The sequence below is a fragment of the Pelophylax lessonae genome (genome assembly GCF_965119305.1).
Source record: "Pelophylax lessonae genome assembly, chromosome: 5".
Classification (NCBI taxonomy): domain Eukaryota; kingdom Metazoa; phylum Chordata; class Amphibia; order Anura; family Ranidae; genus Pelophylax; species Pelophylax lessonae.
In genome coordinates, this window is record NC_138772.1 from 141073785 (window position 1) to 141101531 (window position 27747).

The following is a 27747-nucleotide window of genomic DNA, read 5'->3' on the forward strand; positions in this document are numbered from 1 at the left end:
ATTCAGACTTGCAGAGTCCGTACAAAGTATTTTTATGGTGCATAGAAACAAATTACAAAGTCTTTAGTGGTGCCACACTGTCTTGGACATGATGTAATTGTTAGCACCAGGGGGACCTGGGTAGAACTAGCTGCCATTCAAAGAAATAGCTATTCTGGGCTCCATTTATAACAGAGGGGAATTCGCTATCCACTCTCTGCTATACACTGCAATGTTTGTCTACACCATGGGCCTGCTTTTTTGTTCTATTCTTGAAACACAGGCTTCGGCGAGGAGTCGTAAAGAGTTCTCTCATAATGTAGCAAAGAACACTCCATGACTAAAAAGGACAAACACGAGGCATTAGCATGAGTATAGAAATAGTGTTACCCCATGGACCACTCACCAATTGAGGTATTGTCACAATACCCCAAACAGCCATAGAACTATAGAAACCCTGGTATAAAGGATACCTGGGAAAACAAAGAGGTTACTAAAGTGACAATGAGTCAAAATTGGGTTGGCACTAATAAAAACTGAAACTTTATTTAAATATTATTAGAAAAAAAAACATGGTTTCAATCACAAAATTGCATGGAAACATCTGACCCCCAGTATTATGTGAATTACTCAGGTCAACCACTGCACCTAACATATACAGGTGCACTGAAGACAGACCAACAAAAAACATAAAGACATAAAATAGCTAATCGTCCAGACACCAAATGTCCCAACTCACAAGGTTGGAATGCGATAATTATCGCTATTGAATCTTCTAGCCTGGCACAAGACCAATATTAGATGACAACCAGTGTGTGTGGAGCCCTTGGGGACTTGAGCTCAAGTGTAATTTCCCCCATACCTCAATAAACAGTAATCGCATAAGAGAAGTAAGAATGGCACCTCTAATGAAGATATCTATAATTCCGTATAGCTCTAGAACAGGCATCACTAAATGGCGGCCCGCGGGCCAAGTCCGGACCCAATCAATGTTCCGTCCGGCCCCGCAGCGGTCGCGCCATTTAGGATCTGTTTTTCCCTCTGCCGCCGCTGCTGCAGCTGCAGCTCTGTCTTTACAGAGCTGACATCGGAGGAGCAGCGCAGTGATTCACGGAGGACGGGGGCTGGTACAGTTAACTGATTGGTTGCTAGAACTGCCCTGTATTCTAGCAACCAATCAGTTACCTGGGGCAGGTCCCGCCCTCTGTGCATCCCTTTGAGCACTTCCGATGTCAGCTGCTGTGCCTCCGATGTCAGCCACGCTGCCCTGTTTAAGGTAGGACAGGGAAGAGGCACTGCTAATGTAAAGGGGGAAAGAGGGGGGAAATCAAAGAGGCAGAAAAGTAAAGGAGTGATACGGTATGAAGGGGGGTGGGGTTCTACAAAGGGGGTGAGGATTAGAATGTGAAGGGGGGCTGGAGACTGCAGTGTGAAGGGGGGTTTGAAAAAAAAGGAGATGAGCACAGGAACGTCTGAGGGTGCTATAAAGGGGGTGAGGACAAGAATGTTAATGGGGGGCTGGGGACTGCAGTGTGAAGGAGGGGCACAATAAAATGGGAGTGAACAGTTATATGAAGGGGTGCTATTAAGGGGATGAGGACAGTTATATGAAGGGGGGTGCTATGAAGGGGGGAGGACAGTTATGTGAAGGGGGGTGCTATAAAGAGTATGAGGACAGGAATGTGAAGGGGGGGCTGGGGACTGCAATGTGAAGGAGGGGTACTATAAAGGGGGCGAGAACAGGAATGTGAAGGATGGATGATATGAAAGGGGCTTGGAATTGCAATTTAAAGTAGGGGGTGATATAAAGGGGGGCCGCTGACAAAAATGTTATGGGCTGAAGACTGTAATGTGAAGGGGGATGATGTACAGGGGGACTGAGAACACTGATGTAATAAAGAGGATTGTGATGTGAAGGATTGTAGACTAGGTTCACATTTTTGCGTAACGCGTGTAGGCGGCAGATTTATTTCAGTGGGCTGCCTTGTAAGCAGAAACGCAGAAAAATAAGTACCTGACCTTTTTTTTTTTTTCTTTTTAATTGCACCATACCAAGCTGCATGGTACTGCGGCACCATGTGATGTGGCACTCGTAAAGACGCGCCATGTTTGCGCATTGTGCAGAGGACGGTGCCATTGAGAGCCAAACATATGATTCGGACCTCGGTTTGAAGAAAATTTTACCTACTGGACCTTCATGAATTTTAATTCATTACCCCTGCTCTAGAATGTGGAGCACTCATCCAAAAGAACAGCTCATCAAGGTATTGCAGGGGCTGAAGCAAGTGTTTTAGGCTAGCCAGTGGGTCACACTTCAACTCAATGGAGCCTACTGATGATTTACTAATCCAGCAACATCAGAGGTACTGTGGTGCCAACAAGGTTAGAAGCAACAGTCTTTAAAGCAAGAGTCAGTGTTCGTCAGTGATCAGACGTTTAATGGAAAGGAAGCAGCGCTATGGGAGCAGCAGTAAAGCAAAGGTGTTATAAAGTAGTAAGACAAGTTCTAGTATCTGTCCAATCTGATAAGACACCTCAGTTCTCTCCTCTATACTTGTCATCCACCCATTTGCAATTTGAAGCGAGTAAACGGAGTCCTGTCTTCATAGGGTGATGTGAGGAGTCCGTGCTGTGCTGGCTATACTTTACAGCACCAAGGGTCATTCCCTGGCTTATGCTGTCTCTGTCACAGCTCCTGCAGTTTCTAGGTATTTCGGTCCACTCCACATCCCATCACCGCTGCTTCTAGTGCTGTCCCTATGTGGTTAACCAGCCTCCTGTTGGATCAGGCATACCGGGGGGTGGCGTCACGTGAAGCTGATGACATCAATGAGTTTTTATAAGGACATAGTGTAGAGTGATTCACATACTGCTGGGGGTCAGATTTTTCAATGAAATTTTATGATTGAAGCCATGTTATTTTCTAATAATATTTAAATAAAGTTTCAGTTATATTGTAGTGCCAACCCAATTACGACTCATTGTCACTTCAGTAACCCCTTTGTTTTCACAGGTATTCGTTACACCAGGGTTTCTATAGTCCCAATGAACACTCCATGACTGGAGAACAGTCACTCATAGGGCTTTGACAGATTATGTCCCATACACCTCCTGGAGCACTGATTTTAGGAGGTGGGGTCCATTCTTTAGGGTATATGGGCTGGTATCAATATATGGATCAAACTTTCAAGGCCCCCCTAGTCTACAATAGGTTTTCCTGCTTTGATATATATGTGTGTATATATATATATATATATATATATATATATATAGATAGATAGAAACCCTATTCCAAAACAGTTGGGACACTGTACAAATTATGAGTAAAAAGGGAATGGACTAATTTACAAATCTCATAAACTTATATTTTATTCACAATATAATATAGATAACATATTAAATGTTGAAAGCGAGACATTTTGAAATGTCATGCCAAATATTGGCTCAATTTGGATTTTATGAGAGCTACACATTCCAAAAAAGTTGGGACAGGTAGCAATAGGAGGCCGGAAAAGTTAAATGTACATATAAGGAACAGCTGGAGGACCAATTTGCAACTTATTAGGTCAATTGGCAATATGATTGGGTATAAAAAGAGCCTCTAAGAGTGGCAGTGTCTCTCAGAAGTCAAGATGGGCAGAGGATCACCAATTCCCCCAATGCTGCGGCATATAGACAAATAGTGGAGCAATATCAGAAAAGAGTTTCCCAGAGAAAAATTGCAAAGAGTTTGAAGTTATGATCATCTACAGTGCATAATATCATCCAAAGATTCAGAGAATCTGGAACAATCTCTGTGCGTAAGGGTCAAGGTCAGAAAACCATACTGGATGCCTGTGATCTTCGGGCCCTTAGACGGCACTGCATCACATACAGGAATGATACTGTAATGGAAATCACAACATGGGCTCAGGAATACTTCCAGAAAACATTGTCGGTGAACACAATCCACCATGCCATTCGCCGTTCCCGGCTAAAACTCTATAGGCCGAAAAATAAGCCATATCTAAACATGATCCAGAAACACAAGCGTTTTCTCTGGGCCAAGGCTCATTTAAAATGGACTGTGGCAAAGTGGAAAACTGTTCTGTGGTCAGACGAATCAAAATTTGAAGTTCTTTTGGAAAACTGGGATGCCATGTCATCCGGACTAAAGAGGACAAGGACAACCCAAGTTGGTATCAGCGCTCAGTTCAGAAGCCTGCATTTCTGATGGTATGGGTTTGCATGAGTACGTGTGGCATGGGCAACTTACACATCTAGAAAGGCACCATCAATGCTGAAAGGTATATCCAAGTTCTAGAACAACATATGCTCACATCCAGACGTCGTCTCTTTCAGGGAAGACATTGCATTTTGCAACATGACAATGCCAGACCACATACTGCATCAATTACAACATCATGGCTGCGTAGAAGAAGGATCCGGGTACTGAAATGGCCAGCCTGCAGTCCAGATCTTTCACCCATAGAAAACATTTGGCACATTATAAAGCGGAAGATGCGACAAAGAAGACCTAAGACAGTTAAGCAACTAGATGCCTGTATTAGACAAGAATGGGACAACATTCCTATTTCTAAACTTGAGCAATTTGTATCCTCAGTCCCCAGACATTTTCAGACTGTTTTAAAAAGAAGAGGGGATGCCACACAGTGGTAAACATGGCCTTATCCCAACTTTTTTCGAGATGTGTTGATGCCATGAAATTTAAAATCAACTTATTTTTCCCTTAAAATTATACATTTTCTCAGTTTAAACATTTGATATGTCATCTATGTTGTATTCTAAATAAAATATTGAAATTTGAAACTTCCACATCATTGCATTCTGTTTTTATTCACAATTTGTACAGTGTCCCAACTTTTTTGGAATCGGGTTTGTATGTATATATATATATATATTTATATATATATATATATATATATATAGCTATATATATTGGAAAAGAGTGTTGTAGAGGAAATTGAAAAAAAAAAAAAAACACGATGTGGGGGTCCCCCCAGTTCATACCAGCCCTTTCAGATGTGGTATAGATTTTTTGTAGGACCCCATGCAAAAAATAAAAAAATCTGTAGGGTCCCCCCCCCCCCCATCTGAGCAAGCAACCTGGCAGCTAGTTATACCAGTCCACATGCCTGCAACATGGGACGGGGGGAAAACCTCCAGCTGACAGCTGGGATGAGCCACTGGCTATTAGGATGCCAGTGTGTGCTTGCTCCATAACAACCAATGACTAATCCCTGCAGGTTGGCAGAAGGGATGAGTCAAAAGGCATTAGTATCAAAAATGCACCAAAAACACATAAAACTCAACCACGTCGCACTACATATTCACACTGAAAATGGGATCAAATCGCAACTGCACAAGTGTGAACCTAGCCTAGTAAAACTCCACTGGTCTCCATTGTACATAGTGCAACCACCCTTGGTATAGTTCTTTGTTAAATTGTGTGTATTTCTATTGAACATTAAAGAAGAAGGGATCCTCCTGAATACTCGTCTCCGTCTCACTGTCACACGCACCCCGGAGCTGGCACCCTTGGGCATTCCTGACAAGGTTAGACGCTCTAAGTATTCTCGCTTGTTGATCTCTTTGTTGCTGTATTATGCTAGGAAAGAAATTATCCTTCGCTGGTTGCGTGGGAGGCCCTCGTGAACGGGGCTCTCCCAATGTATAAACTTATATCAATAGAAATTGCCCCTACAAATATGAAAAAATTTGGCAACCCTGGGTGGATGGTGCAGATTAGCTCCAATTTTGCCTATTGCTAGTTTGTTGCATTACCTATAAGTTCTGTGGATTGCCTTTCTTTGATGTACTCTCTATTTTTGTGCATATGCTGTGCTCCCCCCATTATGATTGTACTGGCGCTCCCAACGCACCTATTTTTCCCTTTGTCCTGTGATGTCGGCCATTGGCTACATGTATGTTGTATACTGTTGTTTACTTCTGTTTTATTTCAATAAAGAGCAACCTTGTTTGTAAAAAAAAGAAGAAGGGATGATGAAAATGAAGTGTGAAGAAGGGATGATGAAAATTATGACACTGTAACGCTGAATTGTATTTTCATAGTACAATTCCGAAGGTTTGAGTCCGTACACCACCATCGGCAAACCTGTCAAATTGGGACTAGTGGTTGTGTCTATACAGCTGCTACATCCCAATAGACATAAATGAAACAGTCTGCACGCAGATGCAAGGAACACCTGTACATCCTGCACGGGTGAAGCTGGCCCTTTGCACGAGGTGTATGGTTTTGTATGTCTGTGTAAATGAGGCCTTATGCCTCATGTGGGACCTTTCCAGGCATACAGGAATTATATTCCTTTAGCAAATTAGTGAGCTGCAATGTGTCTAAGTGTTTTTTTTTTTTTTTTTCTGCTAACCGTTGGTTAATTTTTAACTTGTAAAAAAAATGTGAAAGAAATATTAGATTATACCTTTCTGCCTGGCCTGCCAATTTCACCCTGCAAAAAAACAAAAACAAAAACAACTGTAGTAAATTCAAATGTAAACCGAAATAAGTTCTCAATTGAAACATGCTAAGCACACTTAAGTTTTGTTAGAATATTTTCACAATTAAGGCCTCCGCTTTAAGCACCTGTACATGGGGCCCTGGCATTTAGGTTCGGCTAGAGGGCACAGATGTCCCATCCAGCCCTGCTGCCAGCAGCTTGTCAAACTCTGTGAGAGGCTGACAGCTGGATGGTACTGGACGGTGACATAGTGGTACGAACATTTATGGCAGCCCAGAAACACGTGTCCAGAACACAAGAAGTCTGCTTTCTGGGCATTCATCCCTGGGTGCATACTGCCCCAAATATTTATACCGCTAGGTGCCACATCCATCCACTGCAGCTCTTAGGCCTCTTATAGAATGTGCCAGGCTTCCGGCGGCAAGACTGGTTCGTACATCTGTGCCCTTCACCCGAAACTAAAGGCCGGAGCCCAGTATGGGGCTAAACGCCCAGTGTGTATGAGGCATGAAGTGTCAAAGTACAAATTACAATAATTTATAGACAACATTCTTTAGGATTTTTATTATTCTCTTTCACACGTTATGTATTCCAGCAGCAAATTCTTCCGTTTAAATTAATTATATTGTGAGCAATAATCAAGGGAAAACCAGCTTTACACAAGAAGACACTTAAGGCTCGTACACACAATAAGAAAATCAGGCAAACATTTTCGTCCAAGGAAGGATCGCACAATTTTCGTGTAGTGTGTACACAACTTTCGACAGCCGATCCCAACCCTCTGAACGAAAATTTCCGAAGAGAAAAACTCAAAAATTTTTATGGTACAGGAACAGAATTTTCGTTTGTGTACCGTTTTTGTATGATTTTTGTATGAGAAAAATCAGAAAAGAAAGACTGCGCCTGATCAGAAACAATAAACAACAAAAAAAGCCTTTGTTGTAGGAGAATTTTCATAGATTATTTTCTTCCTCCGTTCCGACTTGCTGTGAAACAACGAGGAAAATTGGACAATCGTTCGCCCGATTTTATTATAGTGTGTACCCCACTTAATACATTTATTGATTTGTAGATCTCATTGCACTTTGAGAAACTTTGCAGCCCAAGAAAGTGACTGTCTAGCAAAAAATGTTCTTTACTACTTAATAAAGTTGGGAAGGATTAGAAACTCTGTTGGGGTTTTATTATACCTCCCAACTTTCTGAGATAAGGAGAGACACCTATTGAAAAAAGTTTGTAGTTATAAGACACATCCCCTCCCCTTAGGGCATATTTACAAAAAATGTAAAAATCATGACTTTACACTATGCTTTACTTTTTCATTTTTTTGTATAAAACTTGAAAAACAATTGCAAAAAAATCAAATATGCCATCTATGGAAAATTTCCTTTATTAGGTCTTTCTACAGGGAGCACTGGATTACAGCAGGTCCAGGGTCTCAAAACTCCTCACCACTTAAATTCTTCCAAAAAAGAACAAAAGGCAGTATCGACAGAAGTAAAAGAACAGAATCGGGACTTTACAAACTTAAAAGGGGAACAACTTTAAATTGACAAAAAGCTCAACATTTAATTCTCTGACTTTTACAAGCAGACCCCTTTGTATCTCCGAATTAAAAGTCACACAACATTTTTAGAGTCCCTTAACTACTGAACTGCTATGTGAGTTTAAAGTGGTAATAAACCGAAAAAACCAAAAATGTAATAGCTTACAGCTTACCAATTACAGCTTACCAATCGCTAGATGTGGTGGCTACATCCGTTTTTTCTTTAGGCTTTTTTCCTTCTTTCACCTGGTTATCTGGCCAGTAACACACCCCCTGTATTAGAGTGCTGCTGCTCTGGATGTAGGAGCACAGGGGGCACATTTGGACTGCAGCATTGTCAGTCTGGGGTAAGGGGAGTGCTAGATGTACTAAAACACTAATAAATTGAAGCTAAATTCCAGCTAACACTTTAAAGGGAGTTACAACAGTTTTATTCAGTTTGGGACAAATGTTTTACATAAATAAATAAATGAAAGCTGATCATTGCAAGCATTCCTGTCAGTGGTAATTGGTTTGTCCCAACTTTGTATGATTGCAATGAATGAATGCAGCCATCACATCTAAAAATTTGTAAGCTGCAATATGATACATTTTTGTTTTTGCGTTTAATACCGCTTTAAAGTCTTCAATCATCATCACACATGAATGAAAGATGTTATCGAGCATCCCTAAGTAGAATAAATAAATAATTTAGCATCCCTATTCATAGACTTTAGATATGCTCAAAATGAAACATACTTTTTCTCCTTTTGGTCCAGCTGTTCCCGGCAAACCTTGTGGGCCCTGAAGATGAAAATAAAACAATGAATATTTAGTAGCTTAACCACTTGCCTACAGTGCACTTTCACCCCCTTCCTGCCCAGACCGATTTTCAGCTTTCAGCGCTCTCACACTTTGACTGAGAATTACTCAGTCATGCAACACTGTACCCATACAAAAGTTGTGTCCTTTTTTTCACACAAATAGAGCTTTCTTTTGATGGTATTTGATCAATACTGGGTTTTTTATTTTTTGTGCTATAAATAAAAAAAGACTGAAAATATCGTGAAAAAAACGCATTTTTCTTTGTTTCTGTCATAAAATTTTGCAAATTAGTCATTTTTCTTCACAAATTTTGGCCAAAATTTATACTGCTACTTATCTTTGGTAAAAAAAAAACCCAAATAAGTGTATATTATTTGGTCTTTGTGAAAGTTATAGAGTCCACAAGTTATGGTGCTATTCATTGAAAATTGATCACACTTGATCACACCTGATGTACTGAAGGCCTATCTCATTTCTTGAGACACTAAAAGGTCAAGAAAGTACAAATACCCCCCAAATGATCCCTTTTTGGAAAGTAGACATTCCAAGGTATTTAATAAGGGGCATGATGAGTTTTTTGAAGTTGTAATTTTTTCCCACAATGCTTTGCAAAATGAAGATTTATTTTTTTTTATTTTTTATTTTTTACAAATTGCCGTATTAACAGGTTATTTCTCTCACACAGCACATGTATACTTGCAACTACACCCCAAAACACATTCTACTACTCCTCCTGAGTATGGCGATACCACATGTGTGAGACTTTTTCACAGCCTGGCCACATACAGAGGCCTAACATCCGAGTAGCAGCGTCCGGCATTCTAGGAGCACAAATTACACATATCATTTCCTAACAACCTATCGCACTTTTGAAGGCCCTGGAGCACCAGGACAATGGAAACCCCCATAAAATGACCCCATTTTGGAAAGCAAACAGCCCAACGTATAATTTTTGAGGCATAATGAGTCTTTTGAATATGTCATTTTTTTCCACAAGTTTTTGGAAAATGTGGAAAGAAAATGAAAACACATTTTTTTTACACAAAGCTGTCCATTTATGCAATATTTCTAACACATCGCATGTACATAGCAAAACTTGCACCCCAAAATACATTCTGCTATTCCTCCTGAGTATGGCGATACCACATGTGTAACACTTTTTCACAGCCTGGCCACATACATAGGCCTAACATCCAAGTAGCGCTTTACACAAAGTTGTCCATTTATCCACTTTAAGACTGGGCCTATTTTTGACACTTGGTGTTTACAAGCTAAAATCATTTTTTTTGCTAGAAAACTACTTTGAACCCCCAAACATTATATATATTTTTTTAGCAGAGACCCTAGAGAATAAAATGGAGATCGTTGCAATATTTTTTATCACACCATATTTGCGCAGCAGTCTTCCAAATGCGATTTTTTTCGAAAAAAATTCACTTTTTTTAACTAAAAAATAAGAAAACAGTAAATTTAGCCCAATTTTTTTCCATAATGTGAAAGATAATGTTACGCTGAGTAATTAGATACCCAACATGTCATGCTTCAAAATTGCGCATGCTCACAGAATGGCGTCAAACATTGGTACTTAAAAATCCCCATAGGCAACATTTTAAAAATTTCTGCAGGTTACTAGCTTAGAGTTACAGAGGAGGTCTAGGGCTCAAATTATTGCACTCGCTCTAACGATCGCGGCGATACCTCACATGTATGATTTGAACACCGTTTACATATGTGGGCGGGACTTGCGTATGCATTTGCTTCTGCGCGCGAGCTAGAGCTTTTTCCTATTTATTTTATTTATTATTTTTTTATTTTTACACAGTTTAAAAAAAAAAAATGTTTTGATCATTTTTATTCCTATTACAAGGAATGTAAACATCCCTTGTAATAGAAATAGGCATGACAGGTCCTCTTTATTGTGAGATCTGGGGTCAAAAAGACCTCACACCTCACAACTACACTTAAAAAGGAAAAAAAAAAAAAATTGTTGAAAGAGGAAAAAAAAAAGCAAAAAAAAAAAGCGGCCCTTTAATCCGGTTGCTAGGCAACGTCTTTTGACGTAGCTCCGGTCCTCCAAGACCATAGAGTTGAGTGAGGGCCATCTTGCCCTCACTCGACTTCCTGTCTCTGAGGATCCGGGACCGGATAGTTTTCCCCGCTGCCGGCGGGTCCGGTAAGCTGGGAAAACGTCTGGGACGCGGCAGGAGGGGGGGGGGGCACCTCTTCCCCTGCACCGTAAGGGTAATTCCGCGGCGAATCCGCCACTGGGACCACCCTTATCTGAAAGCCGACCGCTCGCCGTTTCAAAAAATACCGGGGTTATGGGGGCTATCTGCTGCCATAACCCCAGTATTTAGCTTTTAATGGCCGACGCATATAGTCGTTAGGCGGTCAGTAAGTGATTGCATGTATATGGCAAACAGGTGACGATGACTGACGGGGTGACAGGTGACGATGACTGATGGGGTGACAGGTGACGATGACTGATGGGGTGACAGGTGACGATGACTGATGGGGTGACAGGTGACGATGATTGATGGGGTGACAGATGACAGTCACTGACGGGGTGACATATGACGATGATTGATGAGGTGACAAGTGACGATCACTGATGGGGTGTCAAGTGACGATGACTGATGGGGTGACAGGTGACGATGACTGATGGGGTGACAGGTGACGGTGATTGATGGGGTGACAGGTGACGGGCGATGGTCACTGATGGGTGACAGGTGACGGGCGATGGTCACTGATGGGTGACAGGTGACGGCGATGGTGCACGGCGGTACTGATGGCAGTCTCTGGTGACCGGTGAACTTTAGGCTATGTTCACATGTGAGCGTAGCGATCGCGGGCAGAATCACTGCGATTCTGCCCGTGATCCAGAAATCATTGCAAATTGCGGGGCGCCTGTGTGTTGCCCGTGATTTGCAATAGCACCCCAAATGCTGTGCGATGTTGCTGCGATTTCCACCTGCCGAATCGCGGTAACATCGCGCAAACAACGCATGACGCTCCAAATAAAAACTCTTGTACCTTTTTTGGGCGTCATGCGATGTTTGCGCGATGTTACCGCGATTCGACAGGCGGAAATGGCGGCAACATCGCACAGCGTTTGGGGTGCTATTGCAAATCAGGGGCAACGCACAGGCGTCCCGCGATTTGCAATGATTTCCGGATCGCGGGCAGAATCGCAGTGATTCTGCCCGCGATCGCGGCGCTCACATGTGAACGTTATAAGTGTCAATTTCTGGGCACTGATGAGGTGACTGTTGGGTGACAGGTGACATTGGGGGGGGGCTGAGGACTGTTTGGGGACATTTATTAGTGTGATTTTACTTTTTGCAGGTACACAGAGCAGTAACTCACTATTTCTAGCTCTTCTCCCCTCATACTGGAAACTGTATGAGGGGAGAAGAGCTAGTAACAGTGAGTTACTGCTCTTTGTTTACATTTTGTGATCGGCTGTGAATGGATTCACAGCCGATCACATAGTAAACAGTCACGCCCATTGGCTGTTTCCCCCCTGCCGGTGACGGGGGGTGTCCCGGGGACACCCCGACACCGGCAGTGCAGGGCGGCGCGCACGCGATCGCGCGCCTGCCCTGCTTAAAGTGCCGCCGTCATATGACGGCGGCCCAGGATAATGGTCGCTCCGCTCCGCCATCATATGACGGCGGGCGGGCGGCAAGCGGTTAAGAATTAATCACAGCTCTAGTAGGCACTGTTTCTATTGAAGTATAATTGAAGCCAAACTAATTTCATTTTAAATAAAATAGTGGAGGGTTTCAACCATTTTCAGTTTTTTGGGGTCAGCCATTTGTGTCTCATTAGGGGAAATTTCCTTTCAATTCCTGTCCTGTAGACTCAATAGGAAGTGAGAGGATATCTTTACAACACGAGGAAAGCCCTTCTTAGACAGTATTTTTGAATTTACACCTTCTTTCATTTCTGGTGACATTGGTGATCAGCACAATTGGAGAGAGTGAATCTTCCTAATGGGAATGTAGAGAGCAATAATATAAACAAAATTAAAGAGCTAGTCAGAATTCCCTAAACAATATGTATTAAAAACAGAGGTGTTAGTAGTATATATACTTGCAAATCTATGTGAAAGCCACACTGTCTCGTCAAACCCATTCTGTGCAGTGTGGACCCTAGCTCTAATTTAACAGAACTTTCATCCAGGGGCAAACATAGCAATAGATTAAAGGCAGATATGCCTGGAGGTAGCTAATTCCTCTTTAAAGGGGAGTATATCCCAAGATGGGAGTGTTGATTATTCTTCTTTTCTTTGGATTTATACAATGCCACTGTTGTCCACGCACCATTCCATGCTGACTGTTGGCAGAAATGCAGGATGGTAAATGTTCGCAATAAAAGCATGACCCTACAGGGGTTTTAAGTCCTCACCACTCTATTCAAAAAACGTTTTGCAGTCCCAGAACCAATTGTAAACTATGTACCAAATTACTCCCTGCAATTTTTCTATGGATATTCTGAGCTGGGTACTCAATTACTGGCGAAGGCTAGTGGTCTTCAAATTGTGGCCTAGAGTGTTCCAAACTGCTAGGGATCCAACAATAATGGTCCTGACAAAAACAACTGAGGATTTTACCTTAATCCAATTTCAGCTCCTGACACTTCGGCATGAAAATCACCTAGCTTGACTAGGGTATACAAGATGAAGTTAGGCCCCCAAGCTGCCCAGCCACCACACCAGCAAACCTTGCCACCAAATAACGCACACTACTGACACCAACTGGGATTTTAATGGCCACAGCAGCTACTTTATTTTAACAAAAATATAAATAACAAAATAAATAACCAATATAAAAATTCCCAATATATACACAACAGATAGCTAACGACAGAATGAATGTATACTGGAGTCTCAAAGCTCTTGTAGGCAACAAAAATGTATACCTGTGACCTGTAAAGTAGGCCTCCAGCCACACTCCACTGACTCAGAGACAGGTCAGGTACTCAATATCTACCATCAAGGTTCCAAATTAGGGGGAGCCATACCCAAGATGGATCACAACCTATTCACCCTTACTACTGCCTACCTTGTAGGGCCTTGAACCCCACCAGCTGCTATGACAAAACATTTAATCCCCAGAAGGGGAAGGAAAAAATCCACCACTGCCCATAAGCCTCAGTCATGCCATCCCTCTGTCCATTTCTTCCAATCCTTTCCTCCGGGCCTGACTTTTTTCAGGAGGTAAAATTACATGGTTTAATTTCAAAACATTTTATTAGGTGGTAAACATGCCATCACATGCAAGATAGTTATCAGATAGCATCTCAAATGTCTCCACGCAGGGAGATCTGCATAAAGATGTACAAAAAACAGTGCAGACCCTGATCTAAATTCTACCAGTGAGAGGGCAATTCTTAAAGTTCAATTTGGATCCAATAGGCGGCAACATTAACAGTTTGACATGTTTCTTTTAAATAGAGAGTGACCCATATCAAGTTTTTATTGCTATCTGTGTCTCCATTAGATTCACCCTTTCTTTTTGTCCTGGTGACCCACACTGAGAGGAAAAATCCATTTCTCTGATGTCCATTGACGGACACAGCTCCTGGTATTCATAACCATTGGGCTATACTGGCCCCTACAGGAGTAGGAGTAGGACACTAGGCAGAAAAAAATTCTGGCTACACCCAGGGGCAGTCCCAGGGGGTATACTCCCTCTCTCTGCTATAGCCACTCAGTTTTGTAACAAGCAGTGTCAGGAGAAAAATAACTCCACAGAGGCGTGGGTCCTGTGTCCGTCAATGAACATCAGAGAAATGGATTTTATGCCAAGTTAAAAATCCCATTTTCTCTTTCGTTCATTGACGGACACAGCTCCTGGTATTCATAACCATTGGGATGTCCCAAAGCAGTTTTAAACATGAGGGGTGGGAACAACCTAAAAATTCCCAAGTCTAAACATTAGCCAACCAGGCAACAGGGGCTCAACCAAACAACTGGAGCCCACCTGAAAAAAAAAAACAATACACCCACAAAGAGGATCGGGTCCTCTTAAACAGCAGCTGGCAAAACCTTCCGGCCAAAGGAAGCATCCTAAGATGCTAACACATCCACCTTATAAAACTTTGCAAAAGTGAGCACCGACGGCCATGTGGCAGCTTTGCAATCCTACGTCACTGACACCTGATGACAGAAGGCCCAGGAGGCACTAAGCGCCCTAGTAGAGTGCGCCTTGATGGGGAAAGGAGGAACCTGACCCCTGATGGAATAGACCTGAACCCCTGTCTGTCTGATTCATCTGGAAAGGGTCACAGAGGAAGCCGATAACCCTTGCAAGGTCCATGCATGAGCACAAATAGAGAGTCTGACTTCCTGAAAGACTCCGTAGCTGCCAGGTACACCCCAATTGCCCGGACCAAATCCAAGGCATGCAAGGCAATTTCCTTCGGATGTTTTGGCCTGGGACACAAGGAAGGCAACACAATGTCTTCATTCAAATGAAAATCAGAGACAACCTTTGGAAGGAACGACGGACAGGGGCAAAGAACCACCTTACCCCTGTGAATCACCAGGTATGGTGAACGACAGGATAATGCCACCAGTTCTGACACCCTGCACGCAAAAGTGATAGCCACTTAAAAGGCCACCTTCTGGGACGACGTGAGCAGGGGAATCTCCAGAATATTTTCAAGGGGAGGCTACTGCAGAGCTGAAAGCACCAAATTAAGGTCCCAAGACGGCAACGGAGCCTGCACTGGAGGAACCAAATGTCAGACACCCTGAAGAAAGGTACGCACCAGGGAGTGTGTGGCCAAAGGTCGTTGGAAGAGGACCACTAAAGCCAACACCTGGCCCTTGATGGTACTCAAGGCCAATTTCTGTTCAACCCCCCGTTGAAGGAAGGTTAAGACCCGAGCCACTGAGGAGGAGCGAGGAAGAGCGAAGAGGAACTCCAAGAGACTCACACCACGCAATCTACGTCTTCTAGGTAGATCTTCCTAGCTTTCAAAAGTGTAGGAATCACTGACTCAGATAAACCTCTATCCTTCAGCACCTGGTGTTCAACAGCCAAGCCATCAAAGCCAGCGACTATAAAGCAGGATGGAACATAGGTCCTTGGGACAGAAGATCCTCCCTGAGAGGAAGCTTCCAAGGAACGTTGACGACCAGCCTACCGGATCGGCGTACCAAGCCCAGCGAAGCCAGTCCGGAGCCACTAAGATGACTGGTATCCCTTCTGCCTTGATCCTGTGTAGATGTCTGGGCAGAAGCTTGAGAGGAGAGAAGGTGAAAAATCAGCTGATACTAACCTCATGGGGCCACCAGCGCATCTATGGTGTCCGCCAGAGGATCTCTTGACTGAGCCACAAACCTCTTCACCTTTCTGTTGAGCCGAGATGCCAACAGATCCATCTCAGGGGTGCCCCACCAGAGACACAGCTGATGAAACACCTCTGGGTGAAGGGACCACTCCCGTGGTCCAACGCCTGCCAATTTTTCACCCCAGGAATGTGTACAGTGGAGAGGGCTGGAACGAACCGTTCTGCCCACCTTAGAATGCAGACTACCTACATAGCCGACAGGACACTTATTGTGCCCCCTTGCTGATTAACATATGTCATGGCTGTGGCATTGTCCGATTGAATGCGCACTGGACAAACCTGAAGAGAATCTGTCCAATGATCCAGACACAGTCTGATCTCTCGGAGTTTCAAGACATTGACCGGTGAGCCTCCCCAGCCGGAGAGGCTGGCATTCGCGGTGACCACTGTCCAATACAAGGGGAGGAAGGATTTTCCCAGCCAAAGCGCCGGAGAATGAAGCCACTATATCAAGAACTCCCTCATTCCCAGACTCAGCCGGATCTGATTTTCCAAAGACTGGGGAGTCTTGTGTCATTTGATTTGAATCTCCCTTTGCCGGGACCTTGTAAAGAGCTGTGCAAACAGAACCGCTTTGAAGGTAGACACCATCAGGCCCGGCACCTGCGTGCAAGTCCAGAGGGATTATCATCTGCTGGACAGCAGGAGACGAATTGGAGCCTGCAATGTCTGGAGTTTGTCCAGAGGAAGGAGCACTCTGGCTAAGGCCGAGTCCAGAGTCAGGCCCAGTAAGTCCAGCTTCATGGACGGAACCAGAGCAGACTTCTGAAAGTTCAGAATCCAGCCGAATCCCGCAGAGTTCGTATTGTGATCTCCAGTTTGTCCACCAGAGCAGAGGGAGACTCTGTTCGCAAAAGGAGAGTCCAAATAGCCCAGTACCGCAATCCCCCGTTGGCATAGCACCAGAGCTAACACTATAGTGAAGACCCGAGACCAAAGGGTAATGCCACAAACGTATAATGCTCATCTCCCACAGCAAAGTGCAGAAAACGCTGGTGACTGGCAAATATTGGAATGGGAAGGTAGGCATCCTTGATTTCAAAAGAGGCGAGGAAATCCCCCTGATACCACCATTCGAATGGACTTTATTCTGAACTTCTGTAACTGCACAAAGCCGTTTAGCGCCTTGAGATCCAGGATTGGAGGCACTTTACCTCCCTTCCTAGGGAGTGTGAATAGTAAAAACCCTAAAAACCTTCCGAAGTCAGAACCGGGACAATCACCCTTTGAAGGAACAGGTCTTGTACCGCCCCAAACAGGCCCTGTAAGCATTCTGGGGACAGGCGCAAGTTGGAAGGAAAAAACCTTGCTAGGGACAAGAACGAAACTCGATCTTGTAGCCGGACTGAATGACTTTGTGGACCCACTTGTCTTGCACTAGGGAAGTCCACAGGTCTGGAAAAAAGCGAAGATGTCCCCCCACCCCTGATATTGGTGAGAGTCCACGGTTCTTGAAAAGCCCGATCTTGGCTTGCCAGACTAGGTTCATTTGGATCCTTCTGAAGAGGCACTGAAAGGCTTTGAGTTCTTGTCGGTCGTCCCTGAGGGACGAAAAAAAATTCTTATGACCTGAAAAGGAAGGCCCATGTCTACGACGAGATTCCTTGCCCTTAGGAGCCTGTGGAAGAAATGTACTCTTCCCCCCTTGTGAGACTTTTAATGATGTCATCCAGGGTAGCACCAAACAGGTGATCTTCTTGGAAAGGAAGATCAGTCAAGGCCTTTTTTAAAGTCTGATCTGCAGACCAGCACTTGAGCCAATAGACACGCCGAAAGACCACTGCCAAAACAGAGAGGTTAGGGGAGCAGCATCCAAAGAGGCATCACAGATAAACTGCAGCCCCTGGACCAGCTGGTCCGCCAGCTTGGCAAAGGCAGGGGGGAGCTGTTCCCCCTCCAGGTCATGGCGTAAGAGCTTAGCCCACTAGCTCAGAATTTGCGACACTAGGGCAATGGTGAATACCGGCCTCATTGCTGAACCATCCAAAGTGTACATATGGCGGGCCACAGACTCTGCCTTCCAGTCAGCTGGATCCTTAAAGGCCGGGGACTCTTTAACCAAAATCATGCTTGCCTTGTTTAATCTGGAAACCGGAAACCTCCACCATCGGTGGCACAGTACACTTCCTAAGAAGGGACTCCTCATATGGGTAACACCTAGTAAAGTGCTTAGGGACCTCACGGGGATGCTTTGGTTGTCCCCACTCTTTAGCAACAATTGCCACTCTGGATGGCTTGTGAGTGCTAAAGGGTACCTGCGCCTCCGTAGCAGCTTCAGCTGCGTCCTCCATCTTCAGGGTTTCACGCACAGATACATTCAGTGCATTCACCAGCGCCTTTTCGTGCACGGTCGCAGACGAGGAGGAATCATCCTCACTATGAGAGGATTCCAAGCGCGTGGTTGCAGACCCAGCAGGCTGACCAATGTCCGCGGCGGTCGAATCAGATTTATGATGTGATGAGACAAATGAGGCAGGGAAGGCAGGGGGCGCTTTTTGCTAGCCTGACACCCGCAAGCCACCTCCACCCGGGACATAAGGGACTCCAGGGCCGCCAACATGGATGGATGGTTGGGATCTGAAGGGCTCAGCAGCCTCAGAGAGGGGATCAGGTGGGAAAATGTACTCCAAATACTCCATGAGTCACCCGGGGTAGCCCACAAAAAAGTGTAAAAAGACTGCTAATGAACAACCCCCACCGTGCTCCAAAGCACCAAGCGATCCTCAGCAGAGAGGGAGAGGACTCCACCAGACTTACCAACCGCAGAGACAAGCGCCTAAAGCCACCAGGATAATCTGCACTACACGTGCGGCAATCAGGAAGTAAAATGGTCCAGGAGTCAGCACCAGGGTATGAGGAGGGGCTCCCACTATCAAAATTGCCGCCCACAGGGCTCCACTCTAATGCCACCACTATTTTCAAGGGCAGATCCAGGCAGGACGGGGGCCCTGGTAGGAACACCCACTAGGTTAACCCCCACCCCCGCACAGTCGATCGTTCGGTCGCCGGTGGCGCACCCCCTGGCCCCCCTCACCAGTCAGCGCCCTGCCCCCACCCCTGGAAAGTGGCCAGACCACCCAAACAGCCCCAGCGTATGTGGAGGGGGGGGCAGTATGAGGGAATTGACAAGGGGGGATGCCTGTGGGAGGGAGGGGAACCTGTGGGTCTGACCGTCCCAAGGATGGGCTCACATTCATCCCAAAACCCTCCAGGGGGAGGGAGGGACAGCTACTCACCATACCAGGAACCAGGCGGGCACCGCTCCAGACAGAACCCCTCTCCATCGAAATGGGGGGGGGGGGGGCTATAGGCCAGGAGGAATGCTGCGGCTCAGGCTGAGACCCAGTCATAGCGACCATGTGAGATGTTTAACTCGCAGTCCAGCCCCCAACCAGTGAGACTATGTCGTGGCCGACCTAGCGCTGAGCTGTGGTCTGCGCGCACTCGCTGGCTAGACTGGGGTGACCACTGGATCTAGTTATCCAGCCAGTCGCCCAGTCTGGCAGTTAATTGAGGATCTCACAGGAAAAATCCAGGAGGAAAAAATTATCTATCTAAAAAATGTTGCCAGGACCAAATATCCCAGCAAGGAACAAGGTCCTTACTCCTGACTAGGCAGAAAAAAACTGAGAAAAAAACTGAGTGACTATAGCAGAGAGAGGGAGTATAACTCCTGGCAATGCCCATGGGTGTAGCCAGAATTTTTTTCTGCTCAGTGTCCTACTCCTGTAGGGGCAGTATAACCCAATGGTTATGAATACCAGGAGCTGTGTCCGTCAATGGACGAAAGAGAAATCCAAAACTTGGAGTTATCCCCCAAAACAGCAATAATGACATTTTCCAGCGGGGACACTTGTTTTGGTGACAACTGTTAGAGAGATTTTTTCTTACTTCCTGATGTGTTTATAAGGACAGGGAACAAAAAGAAATCTCCACACCTCCTCACCAAAACATAGATGCAAAAAATGACAGGATCATAAACCATTCCCTGTTCTATAAAAATATCTGGGTTTTAGATATACTTGAACTCCGCTTACAAATGCTTGCAAATCTCAAATTTTCCACTAAATGTGAGTTTGGCCCCACTTCTGTCTCCCAATCCTCCCTAATGATTCTAAAGGGCCATACAAACTATAAGATTTTCTGAAGACTTTTTCCTTCAGATTTACCTTTTCTATGTAGTGCAAGGGCCTGCCAGATTGCATACAAATTGAAAGTGTTTAGGTTTGACCTCATATTATATGGTTTTGGTAAGTCTAAAGGAAAAAGTCTTCAGAAAATCTTATAGTGTGTATGGCCCTTAAGGACCAAGTCTATTTCTGTTAAAATCAGTATTTTTTAATAGAAAATTACTTAGAACCCCCAAACATCATATATATATATATATATATATATATATATATATATATATATATATATATATATATATATATATATATTTTAGCAAAGACTCTAGAGAATGAAATGGCAGTTGTTGCAATGTTTTTTGTCATGTGGTATTTACACAGCGGTCTTTCAAACGCAATTCTTTTGGGAAAAAAAAATTCACTGCATTTAAAAAAAAACTAAAGTTAGCCCAATTTTTTTGTATATTGTGAAAGATGATGTCTCGTCGAGTAAATAGATACCTAACATGTTACGGTTTAAAATTGCGCACACTTGTGGAATGGCGACAAACTACGGTACTTAAAAATCTCCATAGGCCACGCTTTATAAATTTTTAACGGTTACCAGTGTAGAGTTACAGATCTTTTTCTAGAATTATTGCTCTTGCTCTGGTGATCGCAGCGATACCTCACATGTGTGATTTGAACAATGTTTTAATTTGTGGGCGGGATTTACGTATGCACCTCCTTTCATTCGCAAGCTCACGAGGACAGAGCGCTTTAAAAATTAAATTTTTTTCCTATTTATTTTATTTAATTTTTTTATTTTTAACACTGTTTTTTCAACAAAAAAAAATGTGATCACTTTTTTTGCTGTCACAAGGAATGTAAACATCCCTTGTGACAGAAATAGGCAGTGACAGGTACTCTTTATGGAGGGATCGGGGGTCTAAAAGGCTCCAGACCCCTCCACTGCCCTTCAAAGTATTAAAAATTCCAAAATCGTCACAAAATTATGCCAGGTTCCATCTGATGACGTTCTTTTTATGCTGACAAACATAATCGTAAGAAACTGAAAACAAATTAACCATCAAACTTTTTTTGCCGAATTCATGACATTTTGTTTTTACCACCACATTTTACTAACCTGTGGGCCTGGAGGGCCTTCTGGTCCCGGTGGGCCTGGTACACATAAAGGTATTGTTGGGTTTTGCTCTAGAGGCGAGTTTGTGTAGTCCAGGTCATGCATCTTTTAGGAAAAAAACAAAATTTTTACACCTTACATTAGTTACATTCAGATATATCTTAGTCATATACCATTCAAAGTAGTCAATTTTAAACAAAGGAAACTGAAAGAGAATTCTAGAGCCTTTTTTTAATGTACAATTAAAAATAAGCCTTTGTTGGTTTATTTGCCATGGCTGACCTAAGCTCAAATCAGTTAAGTTCATGGATGAGAAAAAAATTCAAAAATCCACTCTATCAGGCACATATCACATTCTGCCAGCCATGAATAGCAAAGTTATAAAAGGATCCTTATTATCCTTTGTACACCATATTAGTTCTTTCAGGGAAAGTAGGGTCCAAAGGGTGTGTGTTTTATTTACCGGGGAGTAGATTAGGTTACTCAACCTTTTTAAACTGAACTGATATAAGGCTAAGTACTTACTTATCAATTCCTTTAAAGAGTTATCCCCATTGGATCCCACTCACTTGCTGACAGGAGTTTTCATATTCATTTTATGCCCTAGCGTGCACTGATTGCACTGGTGTATATGTAGCACTATATTGTGTTGTTTATTTTTCTGTGATATTCCTGCTTTGATTTATTAAGACAGCTGATTGCCCTACTGGTAGTTGCCTTGCTGCCCAGTTAGGGCCCTTCTAGGAGTTACACAGTTCGCAATGTTTGGTAAAGTGATAATATTCAGTTTTTTAAACAACTGATTTAATTACTTCTTGAATACGCAGCTTCTTTGTCTTTTTATCCTTAACTGTGTTCCTGTTTAAGCTGGTGCCATGACCACTTCCCCAGGTTTTCTGCTTCAGGGTGGCCCTTTTCTCTTGCAGCATCCTATGGAGTCGTCCTTGCATTAATGGACTAGAGTTGTATCTTCCTACACAGTGATCAATAGACACACACAGCCCAGTAGACTAGGATGGCCAGGTATTCCCCTGCTCCCCCCCCCATCTTCTCCAAGCTATCAGACTGGCTAAAGCAGGGCCAAGACAAGGGGTGGGCAGGAGGGGGTGGCTGCCCTGGGCACTGTGGTATCATGTGAGGTGGGGGGCACCACAAGGAGGTTGGGGGGAGGGGATTTGTGTTGGGAGAGGAAATTTGGGGGGAGACAGGGGATAAGAATTTTTATAGGAGGGGAAATTTGAGGAAGTGTGCTAAGAGTGGTGATTTGAGAGGATTTGTGTTGGGAGGGGGAAGAAGATTTGTGCTTGGAGGGGGAATTTTGAGGAGTTTGTGCTATAAATATATTGTGGTAGGGGGGATAGGATTTGTGGTAGGAGCCAATTTATTTTTATTTTTTGTGTGTGGGGGGGGGGGTTGTGATAGAGGGATGATTGGGGGTATTTGTGATATGAGGGGATATTTGGGGGGATCTGTGCTGGGAGGGGGGCTTGGAGTTGGTAGGGAAAGGATTTGTGCTTAGAGGGGAGGAGAAGATTTGTACTGGGAGGGGGGGGGGGGATTTTTTTCGGGGGGTGGATGTGTGCTGGGGGCATATGGGGAATGAGATGATTTGAGCTGGTGGGTTGGAGGGGGGGGGGCAAGGGTTTGTGCTTGGAAGAGGATTCAGCAGGGGGCAGAGTTATACTGGGAGGAGGGGGAATTTATGCTTAGGGGGTAGGCATGCAAATTAGTGCTCAATTTTTTTTTGGGGGGGGGGGATTTTTGCGAACAAATAATGCTCATACATCTATGGGGGCGCAATTTGGTATGTTCGTCCTGGGCCCTAGATGACCTTGTCCCAGCACTGGGCTACAGACTGCACTGTCCACTGTTCACTCTTTTTTTGTGACATTCAGAGAAATTCAGGGAAGCAGTACTGGGCGAACAGGAGCCAGTAGCATTGAAAGTTGTAAACTGTAAGAATTTTAGAAAATAGTTTACTGGGGTTTTTTTATTTTTTTGTGCTCATTGTGTTAAACTGAAAAAAATGCTGAGGGTTTAATACAACTTTAGCCTATCAGTAAACACTGATGGATTCTGATCAGCACTCTTTGTTTTATGCCATAGTAGTTAGCCTATATAAGCATTTATATAACTGTATGGTTATCTATCAAACATGTAACAATGTATACAGTATACATTATATTACATATATGTATACAGTATACATAACCCACTGGGTTTGTGCATTTGTGCATTTAAATATGGAAAGAGGGCGTTTTTTACAACGGTTGATTGGTTTCTGAAATGTTGTCATATGAATGATGTATTGCCTATCAGTAAAATGATAACACAAGGCTAATACATTCTGCTGGTAAATACTAAAGTTAAAAATGCAATCAACCATTGAGAGTAGTTGAATTTTTCTGTAACCTCCATAGGGAATAATGGCTTGTGGAGCAATCAGTAAAGACTGCACGTACAGTTAATGAAATCCACCAGATTCTATAAGCTAGATTGGTTTCAACCTTCAGTGGCAGGTTTCTGCTGAGCTAATGTTTTCAAGGACAGAAAGGAAATCCTTTTAGAGAAGTATTAGAAATCATACGGGAAAGAATATCTATTCAATGATTGTTACTATGCTGTATTCGGTTCCCTATTTCATTACTTATACTTCTATTAAACGCATGCATTGCTGATATGATGAGCCATCTATTTGAATTTTTTTTTTTGTGACACCATATGGTGAAATTGTTAGGTAACAGTTTTGTACAAACTTCCTGCAAATATCAAATCTCCCTACAAATCTGGTAATCTGTGCCAATCGTGGGTTATTATTCATTTTAAACCCTTGCAAAGCAATGACAAAAATTCTGCAAACCTGAGAATATAATATTTAAAAAAAGTATATACTGTATGTACAATTTATATATATATATACATACATATATATATACATACATATACTGTATAGTGAGAGAGGGAGAGAGAGAGAGTCCCAAGATAATACTGATAATCCCCTTTCTTTTTGAGAGCTTACTTTATTTTGAAGCTGTGTGTAAATGTGATGCTTGCAATAATTATAAATGGAACGGTTATCACCCTGATCATTCAGATGGAAAACACACTGGCGCATTGAGCATATTAAATAGTTCTGTGCTAAATGAATGAAAGCCAGTTATCTTAATGGGTACAACAAATACAGGTAGTTATGTGTAACACTAAGATGCTAATTCTGCAGCAAATTCAATAACAAATACAGCCATATTGGTGATAAGAAGATAAAGAAAGAACTCTTCCATGCTGGATGCAGACAAAATTATGTCTGAGCCAATTTTGTAACAGATTCATATATACCTTACTGACAGTTACATGTTGTAACTTGCACCATTTGTTGTACAAACTAGTGACAGTTTGTACTGTTATAAATGTCACAATGTCATGAAAGAAATTCATTTGAATGTCATATTTAGGTTGTCACTATTAGGCCTCTTTCACACTTGTGCGACTTTTCCTGCAATTTGGGACTGCAAGGTCGCATGACAAGTTGTACTCCATGATTTATAATGAGTACCATTCATATCTGTATGACTTCAAGTTGCAACGACTTCAAAGTAGTCCCTGCACTACTTTGGGCTGATTTTAATGCGTTTTAAAGGTCCAAAGACATATGCATTGCTTCAAGTCCAGTCAAAATCGCGGCGGCAAAATCGCAGTAAAACTGCATGACTTTTAGGTCGCACAAGCGTGAAAGGGGCCTTAGGCCTCATATACCTTGAGCATTTAGCCCTGATGCATGGGATCCCAGTGTTTTGTTAGTGCAGGCCAAAGGCACAGGTGCACTGTCCATCCTCGCCGCTGGATGGTTATAAATTCTATGAGGGGCTGAAAGCTGCTGGAGGATGCACCAAGTGGTACTAATGTTTATGGCAGTATGCATCCTGGGACAAATACCCAAAACACAGACTCCTTGCCTTTTGGGCACTCATTGCTAGGCGCTTACTGCCCTAAACGTTACTGCTACCCAGTGAACCCTCCAGCAGCTTTCAGCCTCTCATAGAGTTTACTGGCTGCTAGCAGTGGCACAGGACGGTGCACCTTTGCCTCCCACTTGCACCAAAATATTGGGATCTCATGCACCAGGGCTAAATGTTCAGTAAGCATGAGACCATATCATAACTTTTTTTTTTCAAAATATTATTCAAACTAATAATAACTAATTATAACTAATTCTATTCACTTATTTAGGAAGAAAATATTTTAATGCTAGTATGCATGGAGCATGTTGTCACCACATCCCAATAGTATTGAAAATCAGTGTATGTTCCTTAAGAAATGGGTAGGATTCAAAGGATGTGTCATCTCTCAAAAGAATCATTCATACATAGACATATTAAAATCCAAAGTTTATTGCTGCAACTCAACCAACCATCAGGTTGGTCATATTAAAAGAACGAAAACATTAAAAACAAACAGAATGAATAAACCCTACAAATGCTATAAACACCATCCACAGCATAAACTAAATCTTATACTGTATATCTCACTCGAGAATGGTTATAGTCATAAGCTTCCAGGTTATAAACAGTCATACAATGTATGTTAATAGATTTAGAAGTTGGCTGTGGAGGTGAGGGGTGATCTAGAGCAGTGCTCCCCAACCTTTTTATCGCCGCGGACCAGTAAACGTTTGATAATTTTTCCGTGGCCCGCTTGTTTTGATTTAATAATCAAAAATAAAATATCAAAGATAATATAACTGTGAAATATATATATATAAATCACAAAAGATGACTGTGCCCCCTATCAATGCAGAGATGCCAGCGTTCCCCCTATCAATGCAGAGATGCCAGCGTTCCCCCCTATCAATGCAGAGATGCCAGCGTTCCCCCTATCAATGCAGAGATGCCAGTCTCCTCGAGTCCTCAGTCCTTCCGCCTCCTCCTCGGCCAATGGCATGGGGTTTGCCTTTCGGACAATCAGGAAGCAGGAAGACCCGCTTCCTGATTGGCCAGGAGGAGGATCCGTGTGACAATAGTGAATTTTCATTCGCTATTGTCACACAATGGGTGGGCTCGGGGTGCACTTCTCTGCGCCCCCAACGCACCAGCCACCACTGCCGAGACAGTAAAATAATTTAAAGTTCCTCGGGCGGCCCGGTACCGTTTGATCCACGGACCAGTACCGGTCCGCGGCCCTGGGGTTGGGGAACACTGATCTAGAGTACACGTATGTAACATACATTGTATGACTCTGTTTATAACCTGGGAGGCTACAACTATAGTCATGGGGTTTGATGAGAGGATCTGTTTATAGGGTTTATACATTCTGTATGTTTTTATTGTTTTCTTTCTTTTATTATGACCAACTTGATGATTAGCAGAGTTGCAACAATAAACATTGGATTGAATGTGTCTATGTATATTTAGCCAGGTGCTTGGCTAAAGTTCAGGAGTGCCGAAAGACAGAGTCACCTGGGTGCAGATAGTGGACTAATCATTGTGTGTGAGCAGATGGTAAGCTGCAATATTGCTGGGACTGGTGAGCTGCTGCTGTGGGGATTTACTATCTGCTGCTAGAGAAAGAAACTGGGCCCCTTAGGAACTGACCATGCAGCCATCTAGTGGCCTTATTGCTGTCTGCAGGCTTGACTGGGTCTATTCTCATGTGCACCAACAGTACAATGGGGCCCCAATGCTAGCTGGGTGAAGAGTTAGGACTAAAGACTGCCCCTTTACAGGTGCTACACAGAGACCTTTACCTATTGTTTATTCTAAGAGGTACCTCTCAGTGGACATTTCACCATATTCTAGCCATTTTCTTGAGTGCACTGCAAACCAGTTACAGTATTCTTTTCCACATTTCAGTTAATGTTTATTTGCACCGCCTATTGCTGACTTTGCTGATTTATGAGTTGATTCCAGTCTAGCGGTACAAAACAAAATAAATATTCTAAATATACCATATTTTGGCATAGTGATTATACTGTCTAGCAGACTGTGTCTAAATGTACTTATTGTATGCTCATACCGATATTTACTCCAACCCATACCAATACACTGAGTTAATTTATCACTAAACAGTCTTGTGTCTATTTCCTGGTACTAATTTACATACAAGTTAAAGGTATCTGTACTTTAGTTCTTATAAGCACTTGCAGTAACTTTCATTCAACCAAGTGTATCAGAGGTCCTTGGAGTCAAGAAATTACCATGCTGCTCTTGGGGGGAGGTAGCGCTACAAGTGGAAGATTGTTTTGAGAGATGACACACCCTAAAAAATACATAATTTAGTAGTTTCTTCTCTGGTTCAAAAGAGTTTACTAATCACTTGTATATCATCAAATCAACC

At 43.2% G+C, this 27747-nt stretch overlaps 1 protein-coding gene across 2 annotated transcripts in view; it reads right to left on the bottom strand.

Annotated features, from left to right (window-relative positions):
* Positions 1-27747, bottom strand: part of COLQ (collagen like tail subunit of asymmetric acetylcholinesterase) — a 158176-nt gene that overhangs the window by 50660 nt on the left and 79769 nt on the right. For both annotated transcript variants that reach the window (XM_082259199.1, XM_082259200.1), the window contains exons 3-5: positions 21421-21522; positions 8740-8784; positions 6420-6446 (exon numbers count right to left, since the gene is read on the bottom strand). In XM_082259199.1, coding sequence (XP_082115325.1) covers positions 6420-6446; positions 8740-8784; positions 21421-21522 — 174 coding nt within the window. The remainder of the gene's footprint in view (positions 1-6419; positions 6447-8739; positions 8785-21420; positions 21523-27747) is intronic.